Source organism: Montipora capricornis, chromosome 9 (genome assembly GCF_036669925.1).
Source record: "Montipora capricornis isolate CH-2021 chromosome 9, ASM3666992v2, whole genome shotgun sequence".
Lineage (NCBI taxonomy): Eukaryota > Metazoa > Cnidaria > Anthozoa > Scleractinia > Acroporidae > Montipora > Montipora capricornis.
Genome location: NC_090891.1, coordinates 6,385,020 through 6,395,019, shown reverse-complemented (window position 1 = coordinate 6,395,019; position 10,000 = coordinate 6,385,020). Strand labels below are relative to the sequence as shown.

The 10,000-nt window shown below is 38.6% G+C and overlaps 1 protein-coding gene across 5 annotated transcripts in view; it reads left to right on the top strand.

Annotated features, from left to right (window-relative positions):
• Positions 1–10,000, top strand: part of LOC138016589 (very long chain fatty acid elongase 4-like) — a 58,886-nt gene that overhangs the window by 11,376 nt on the left and 37,510 nt on the right. For 3 of the 5 annotated variants that reach the window (XM_068863763.1, XM_068863760.1, XM_068863762.1), the window contains exon 2: positions 2,652–2,728. The exons of 1 other annotated variant lie outside the window; for it this stretch is intronic. In XM_068863763.1, the coding sequence (XP_068719864.1) occupies positions 2,662–2,728 (67 nt within the window). In that variant the 5' untranslated portion in view covers positions 2,652–2,661. The remainder of the gene's footprint in view (positions 1–2,651; positions 2,729–10,000) is intronic. One more of the 5 variants, XM_068863761.1, reaches the window with a different exon arrangement.

Sequence of the window (10,000 nt, the reverse complement as noted above, 5' to 3'; positions counted from 1 at the left end):
CGTGTTATGAAAAAGAAAGGATATTCTATACAAAATTTATGTCATATACTTTCAGATTATTATCAGTGAGGTGACCTACCGAAACTCCTTCGGCAATCTTGCTATTTGGCGCTTCAAGTCTTGAATCTTCCCGTCCTTTTGCTTAAATCCACATGTAGCTGTTCGGCCATCCTTCGTTCCAAACATTCGTTGAACGCCGTTTACTTTTATAGGACGAAGGCCTCTATTTCTGCCATGAATTCTTCATCGATTAATGCTGCTGGCGTTGGTCGTATCTCTTTCTCGAACACCGTCTCTGAACTCCCTGATCAGAATCCAGTACGTACAGCTGTATGAGTCTAGATTCAACGTGTCAAGCAGCTAGCAAGTCTATTCTTACTAGGTTTCTCTGGTCGCCTCAGAATTAGTGGGAATCGTGGACTTGAAATAGGCATAGAACATTCCAAAGACCGACCATTCAACATTCATGACACTGGCGTGTGTGTTTGTGGCGAACTACTGTAAAACTACAAGCGCTGGTTCCCGACGTTATGGCCTGAATGGTTGTTGCCCTTTCTTTCGGATTTCGTCGATTCTTACTGCCATTTCACCCGCACAAATGTCAAGGAATCGCCGTATAAAACCTTGGTCGTCCGATAACGAAAAGAAAGAGGAAAGAGCACATCGCCCGCGCGAATTTCAAACGATACCGAATTTCATCGTCACAAAACCTCGTTTCCAGGGTCTTTGCGGCGGGGTGATTCAAAATGGCGGACAATTGCACGCCTTGTCCGGCATTTTGGTCGCCCCTCCGCAAATTAAAGATCCTGGGAACAAGGAAGGCCCAAGCATTTTGTTTACCATTGGTTGGTTTCGTTGTAGAACGTTGCCGCTGATGAAACTCAAAAGCTTCCGAATACCAGTGCAGTGCAAAATTGAAAGTTTGCCACAGCAGGAAAATGTGTAACAAATATCATATTCACATTGCCTATGACAACAAAACGAAGATGATGTAAATCACCATATTTCCTCCCAGGAAAATATGAATATTTATAGCAAGGAAATTTGCAAATTTACAACAAAGTCATATTCCGGCAATTCATTCCGTTTCGCTCCCATTGCAAAAGAGAGTAAATAAAATGCAAATGTACGTATTTTGATCCTTTGAAAATCAGTTCAAACAATGCAAATTATTGGTTTTGCGACACAGATTTGCTTGCATTTGCGGTTGAAGTCAAACTGCTATCTTTGTGGTGAAGCAAATTTGAGCAAATCTGTGGAAAAATTAATTAAAAGATTTGCATAGCAGGCAAATGCCAAGCAAGTAATTACCTTTCCTTAACATTTGCACACAAATTCCCACAAAACAAACATTCAAGTTTGCGCAGACTTTACCTATCAAAGCAAAGTTAAAGCAAATTTAGAGCCCTAAATTTGCCACACATTTGCTCAATTCGCAAACTCGAGTAAATCCATTTTTTCGTCCAGTGTTATCGGTTGGTTAGTTCACTGTAGGAACGCAGCAATGCTTTTTTTAAAAACATTCTCAGAATCTAACTGTACTGTAGCCTTTAGACCGCAAGCAAAATTTACCTCTCTCGTGGTCCGAATAATCACTACTACGGATCGTAGTCTTTCTCCTAATCCTGTTGCAACCTTAGCATGTTTTTTGCCTGTACGAGGGCCCAAGGAAGCATTTCGACTAATAGAGTATGGCTCAGGTATTAACAAGAAGAAGATATCCCACGACCGCAGAGACATTTCAGGGGCACCCAACGATAATCTTTGGTGAAATATGTGTTCGAGAGAGTCAACTTGTTCTAAGAATTTTGGTTGTAGGTTGACAGAGAGCTACAGATTTCTGTACTAAAACATCACCTAAGAGATGCGAAATCAGGGAAAAGTAGTCCCTTCAGTTTTCGAAAGGGGTATTTTTGCAATTTTTGGTACTTAAAGAGGTCACCTTGCAGTTCGGATGAGAAAATGGTTCGGTTGGAAGTTCTTAGAAGGTAACGTCCAGCTCTCAATTTCTGAAATGAAGATATCATTCCCCTAAAGTAATCGGCCACTTGAATTTTCAGAATGAAGAGGGTAGTTTCTAAAGAAACTGTGGTGCTGTGTGGGTGGGAAAGTAGTATACAAAAATTTGGTTTTATCAACGGAGTTGATAATGTAAATTGGCCACCGTACAGAGATTCTAAAAGCTAACGTTTCGAGCGTTAGCCCTTCGTCAGAGCGAATCGCTGTGACAAAGGATTCGCTCTGACGCTCTGAAGGATTCGCTCTGACGAAGGGCTAGTGCTCGAAACGTCAGCTTTTAGAATCTCTGTACGGTGGCCAATTTACATTATCAACTCCGTTGATATAACCAAATTTTTGTACACTTAAATTTTCAGCTAAGATATCCGAACAGATCAAATTCTTCTATGTGAGAAAAAAATCTCTCTAGACAGTCTTTATACATTAAAAAGAGCCTAGAAATGTCTCTAATGCTTTTGGCTTAATAATATTTGCTCCTTGGGTGCCCTTGCAAATATATTACGACAATCGGGCTGAGTTAGCAGAGCAAGAGAGAGAGAGAGAGAGAGAGCAAAAGGTCGTTTATTGTTTGCAATTTATTTTGTTCGATATTCTGTTTATAAGGTGATGCAGTTTTGAACCGTTTCCCATAGGTAGCTAAAGATGGCTAACATCACAACCACTGTGCAACATCTCGTGGTTTCCTTCCAGTCGTTAATGGACAGCGGTGGTAAGTAGTTCCCGTGCTGTTGTCCATAAATTTAGGAACTTAACGTTCATAAATATAAACCGACCTATTTTTCATTTCCTGTTATTGTTATCTTCAAATGAATATCAAGAATGCACCGCTAACTTTAGGAACAATCAGTGTCATGCACAAGTTAGGATTTCTCTGATTTAATTAACCTGCAATGGCGTCGAAAGTCATTGTAACGAGCATGGCGTTTTAGTGCTTCTTTAAACAAATTTTACCCTTGTGGAGCTCAAGAATGGAACGTCAATTGGATAAACAAGACAGGCGGTGATAGATAAATTTCTGGAATCTTAAAAGGGACGAGTAATGGACTTCGACAACAATCTATCGCCTGTCGAGCAAAAATCAAAGTGAGCTGTATTTCTAATTAATATTTTACCAAATGCGCTGTTATGTACATGTAGAACACTGAAACCAAAATTCTCTGGTAACTAATGGGTTCAACAAAGACAGAGGAGGAATCGAACCCGTTGTACTCAACGGGTGCTTACCATTTAGCCAAATAATCCGCATGGAATTATCGTTGCATAAAGGTAAGCGATTTTCCGAATTTAATGACCAACCGGATGAGAATGGCGCATACCATTTACTACCCAGCATTCCATCCCGCATATTTTACTCGATCCTGTGAGAAAGGGCCTGGAAACGGAAGGATTCTCGCAAATGGTAAGGGCTTTTCGCGAATTCCGTTGCGAACGGAAAAAGAGGACTACCTCTGGAGGTTGTCCACAATTTCCGAAAAGATTTTCCGGAAAATTGCCTTTCCATTTGACCTCAAACCGAAATTTCCGGAATTTTTGGCTAAATGGTAAGCACCCAACACCTCTGCACAGTTCTTCATATAATAAAAATAATAATAATTGGAAATGTGACAGCAAAGAATTATTTGAAAGAAAGCTTGTCGTCTATTTCGGGCTTCATTATTCAAGGAAAAGGTTCTTCATGGAAAGGGTTTGATCCTGAAATTAATTTTTTTGCAATTGCGTATGGTAATTTGACACGATTGAGTTTCTTGTCTTCACACACGTAATGAAATAGGAAGGGGTTTTTACCTCTAACAGCAAATACATGTATGTTGCTTGCTTCAAAAAATATTTCGCTGGGAAAGGTGGCCTTTATGAATTCATCATGTTGTGTAATATGCGAGCTTAACTGGATAGTTTTTTCGGCAATAGTAAATCATTTTCGTGTCAAAATGAGGTTAGCGTCAATTCGACGAAGAGGTAAATGCGACTAAATTTGTTGCGTGCGTTGCTACTTTTTGTGATTTGATTGTTGTGCAAATTTTGAGAGAGAATATTAAATTTTAAAGAAAAAATAAATCTTTATTTTTAGCGGTTATTTGAACATAAAAGATGCAACGCTTGACGAGAAATAATATTTTTGTTAATATTTGAAAGAAGAAAAAATTCGCGGGAATCAGGATGCGGTGAAAATGAGTTAACATGTTAATTTGCATACGTGCGTTGTAATGTGATACGCGAGGAGACACGAATTTTATTTCTCTGACAAATGATTTGGTCATTGTATTGTAAAATGAAGTTTACTTAAGAAGCCATCAATATTTCTTCAACTTCCTGATTAATCCAATTTTAATATTGGTACGACGTGCTAGTCCGAAGATTGTTTACACGAAAATCACACTTTTTGCAAATTTTGAGTTTCATGAAATTACATCATTTGCGTGACAAGATATCCCTTTACTCTAACCCAAAAACATTCAGATAGTAACAAACTTCATATTTATTAACCATTTCTTCTGCTTTTGTGCTTATCAGCATTGTGATTTGCGATAATTCGCAAGTCTGTTTTTGTATCTCTTAGATGTTCAGATTTTCAATTACATGGTCGCTCAACCTCGCGATTGTGTAAATAGTTCACCCTGAAGTCAAAATAGATACGTTTCTCAGGAACCCGACATAGAAGGCTTCCTGACCCTACAGATGAAATGTAAATACTCAGTTAAATATTCCAACAAAATTAAAAACCCAAACTCGGAAGTTTCTTGGCTAAAATTACGTTGTTTTACTCTGAAAACGACGAACGACTAACATTCTTTCACGTAGTTCATTCAGTTGACACAAGGTGATCACGTGCACCTTTATGGTTGCCTAGCGCGTGATCAGTTGCTTTCTTTTGACAATTAAAAACATCATGACCTTTCGCTTCTTTCATAAAATTTAGAGACTGCAGAAATTTTCGTGTTTTTTACTATCGATCATCATTAACCTTTCTACGAGAATTCGATTCAGAGCTATTTATAAAAACTGTTTGTTTTTTCTTCATCTGTCTTTTGGCTTGTCTTTTTCTGTTAACTCCTGGCTTTTACGGTACTTTTTGGTGCAAACGTTAAGCCAAACAATGTTTTGACCTGACATCAGATTAGACTAACGAGGAATTATGAAGCGGAAGCAACGTCTTCAGTCCTTTGTTAGTCTGTGCAATAAACGTTTGCTTAGTGCAAGTGCAAGTGCAAGACATGCATGACATGCCAGAAAACGCCCGTCAGAGCAATTTGCAATCAGCCTTTTTGCAGACTATTTATTTAAAGAAGAAATGAGTGAATTTTACTCAAAAGCGTGTTTTGTTATCTTTAAACTGAATTTATTACCAAATCTTAAAAACTGGAACGCTGCAGTTCAATACCACCCAACTCACTGCGTACTGTTTTTGTGTAACACGTACCACAGGCAACCCAGTGTACGCTTTATGAAGCGTTTAGTTACCACATAGACCTTATTCATAAATGGCGGCCAATTTATAATTCTTTTGTCGAAGTGCAAATTAGCCTACCAGGCCTCGATACCATACAGTGAATTGAAAAGAATTTTTGCTCTAAAATGAGGCTTGGTAGGCTAATTTGCTCGTGGACAAAAGAATTATAAATGTGACCGCCATTTATGAATACGGTCTATAAACTTGGTGGCACGTTTTCGATCTTCCTTTGAGTGTGTGCTTGCAAAGTGTTGTTTGGTTCCTGTATGATTAGCCGTGAAACCGTGGTACTGTCGTTATTAAAACAAGTTCTGATTTATTTACTCTTCCAATGACCAATTTAAAGACAGGACAGGCGAATTTATATAAGGAAATGATCATTTTATTCACAACAGAGCTGATCTGTAAACGAGTGGTAACTGGTTTTGTAATTGGAATATTACCGTTTGAAATGAAGATAGCAATTGATTATAGCTAAGAATGTTGCACTGTCTCAGTTTTTTGTGCTTACTGCCTATTTATAGCCAGTAAAACTCTGTCATCGTCGGCGAAGTCTGAAAGAAAGAAAGAACGAAAGACCACGTCACGTGATCTCACTAACTTCGATGTCAGATCGACGGCCTACAGAAAAGGGTCGAGGTTTTCCCTAGTCGCTTTTTATTGACGAAAAATAAAATGTGCCTTTTTAAAGTGACAAACAGTGTTGAATATATATATAATTAATAGTAGATTGAGGAGAGGAATCTGGACAACTGATTGCATGAGTAAAATGTGGTTCGGCCGGGAATTGAACCCGGGTCCCCAGAATACTAATCGGATGCCTTGCCCACTCGGCCACCAAACCAACCACACTGGCAATGAGGCTGTATATTGACCTTATTGTGGCTTATTTGTAAATTTATGATTCGTTCTTGAGGATGCGATTGAACCTAAGGAGAAAATTTCGCTTGTGCCTGCAAGTCGATACGAGTTCATTACGTTTGTTGAGTGTTTCCATCTCCGGTTTATATAGAATATAGAATTTCTCGGTACTACATAGATTGTGTGGTTTCAGAAAATATCCATACCCCCACCACGGAAGACATTTTGACTTGCACCCCCCTCCCCCCAGGATTTTCCGTTCCAGGGGGTCTTCGATGACCCCCCCTCCCCTCAGGAATTTCCAGAATTTTTTCACTTATAAAAAAGAAAGTGAATAAGTTATGTAATTGCAGTAGAAGTTTATTACAACAGTGTAAAGATTAAGGTTAACTTATATAATAACTTAATATAACGCTTTGTTAAGCTCATTATCCAGCTAAACTTTTAGCTTCTTCGCCATCAACTTTGCAAAGCTTAAACATTTGGGTTGCACGACGTCGACTGTTTCACGTTTTTGTGCAAACTTCGATGATAACATTTCACTCGCTTAGACAACTTCGCAAACTATAGTAAATAAAACAGAAACTTACAAGGTTCCTTTGTCTACACATTTTGTCAGTTTCTTCAGGTTGATTCTTATTTAGGGACGACACATGTTGACGCGGTAGGTTTCGTGAACGTCGTCACAAAGGTGATTGTTTTACGAAGAAAATTATTGACGCCAAAATAATCCATCATAATTATTTGTAAACTTAGATATGGCGATTTATGTGCAGTCTTCAAATTTACTGACTCTCCAGCAGTCATTCTCGCTGGTAAATGACACACAGCCTCACTGTTGCTTGCCTTTGAGCCACGGATGGAATCGAGAGGGCGACTGTTATTGTTTTTGGCGCGATTTACTTCCTTCAATGAGTAGTGAAACTCCTGTTTTAGAATTTCCAGTTTGATGTAACACACTGAACCTCAACAATCGTTTCCCGAGGCCGCAATTGCGTTTACTCAAAGAAAAGAAAGCTTGACTCCCGTTTCCTGTCCGTGGTCTAAATGCCACCCACAAAAAAGAAAATGTCGTTGCACGCAAGCGTTGAAATGGTTGGAACTTGCGTCTTATCGCATTTTCAATGAGTTACTACCCCCAGAAAAACATGAATCCTATCAAAAATGTGTTTACTGCATGTGAAGGTAGCGAAAAGCGATACTCAAGTGAACAGAAGTGTTGGTTGGACGAAAAAGAGACAAACGGAAGTGTTGGTTGGACGAAAAGAGCCAAAGCTGGAAGTCTGGGAACGAGATTCCAGTTGAGACCGCCATTTTAAATGTTTTGAATCCGTCCCAAATGAAAGACACATTGTTCTTAGCTTCGGGAGATTGTAGCGCTTGCTAACTCAAAGAAAAAAAACGGAAACATTGAAGCTAATAGTATTAACTTTATCTCAAAACTGACTTTTGTTTCAAAACATCGTCCGATAGTGTGTTTTTGTGCTTCAGATCGATCGTATGTTGCTTTCAGTGTTTTGTAGGTGGTTCGTGACCCTTTGGAAAAGTAGTTTCCCAGGGAGGAAAGCCCCCTACCCCTTGGAAATTACTGCCCTTTAACCCCTCCTCTCCCTCGTAATTTCCAATGATCTTTCGTGGTGGGGGTATGGATATTTTCTGGAACCACACATTACATCTAGCCAAGGCCAAATCTTATAGCAACCTTACTAAACGATATATATATATATAGATCTATATATATCTATATATATGTATATATATATATATATATATATACATATATTTTTTATTGTAAAGGAAAAGAAAAATTAAAACATTGCACTACAGAGCTGTTTTGAAAGGGCCTGGTGGTCCTCTCTTGTCAGGTGCATGAAAAACTGAACATATGTTGAAATTTGCATAAGAGATAAACATCTCATACACAGTCATTAGCTCATTTAGTCGCATTCTCTTGCAAAAAACAGATGATATTATTTTTATTAAAGTTTCTTTCTCCATTCGCTAGCAACCATCCTTTCTCAGAAATCGACCCAACCGCTCACTTTTATTTTATGTTTTTTTGACAAGAGTTTCTTTTACGCTTGCTATAGATCTCTATGTAATTCGTTCAGGGATTTCGACTCAAATTCCCTTTTTTTCTTCGTCCTCTGTGGACGCGTTGGCATATTAAAGAATGACATCATTTGAACCGATCCCAATAAAATCAGGCCAGTGTGACTGCAATCGCTAATTTTATAAACATCCGGTCTGCCAAAATTTGGAGAGAAACGGAAGTAATGCAATTTTTCGTCGATAAGTTGAATTCGTATGGTGGCCCACATTCACCCACATTCGACCCATTTGTCCGCGTGATACCTCAAAATGAGTTCCAAATATAGTCCCATTTTTCAATTGATATGTCGTCTTCCCACGGTAATACGAAATACATAAGGTATTTTCCTGGTACTGGTCCTGGTAATGAACGTTGTTGGTGCGTTTTTCACTGCGGACTCCTTCTATTTCGCTTGCTTGTAAATGGTGTCTTTCTAATATTTTTAATATTCGTTGAACAGGCACATCTTTGCTCTTGCAAGTGATGGTGGTTGTAAACCGTGACACAGCCTTCAACTGATTCAAAGGAGTGATGATAGAAATAAATACGATGACTTAAATAAAATTTAAGTTTGAGAAAATCCACAACTGCCCCACAAATTTTCCCCTTCCCGTTTCATTCGGTGGGGAGGTGTAAATTTTCTGGGAATGGGCCGGAAAACATGAGTTAGGAGAGTGCCCGGCCGTGTTAGTAGTTACATTGGAACAAAAAAACATTCTTTAAATTAATAGATTCTGTAGTTCCATTGTGGTATATAGTGGCGAAGGTTGTGTATTTCATGGTTAGTGACAATTTCCATTTCCTTATTTGCAAGTCGACCAACATGCTTATTTTTCGTGCATTATAAAGGATTGGGAAGCTTAAACTCTTTATTGATCATTGACTAGAGGGTTTTGTCAACTTAAAAAAAAACGGCTCCTTTAGGAGCCACCAAGTTTGCAAAAGTCTATGACCAATTCAATTGCATTATGTTGTTCCCTTGTGCTTAAATATATTCTTGCCGCTTAATGATACTTCAAAGTCCCGCATGTTCAAATTCGCACCCTCTTAGAAGCCCTGTAATAATATATATAAATAGCTGATGATGACGAAGTCTCGGGCAACGAGTGAAAACTGGGTTCTAATAACACTTGTCGTAACGGGAACTGGGTTCTAATATCACGAAATACAATATGGTAGTGAAAGTTTTCCGTCGAAGACAGTTCCGTTCAGTTTGAAAAAGGTACGTTTAGGTTTTCAACAGTTCAATAAGGCCCAAATGAGTCACCGACACGCCACCGACGCACCACCAACGCACCACCGACGCACTACCGACGCATCTTATACGTTATAAGTTTAAACAGCGGCCGACGCGTTGGTGGGATCGGATTCTTAAATTTTACCAAACCTTCAAATATCTTTATAAAGATCTTTAAGGATCGTAATAAAGATCTGAGAAAAGATCCTCAAAATTCCTTGCCAAGATCCTTAAAGATTCCTCAAGGATCTTTGTGGATCTTTCCTGAATGTTACCAAGGAATTTCAAACATTCTCAAGGATCTTCATGATTTTAAAAGATCCTTTGTGATCTTGTTAAGGTC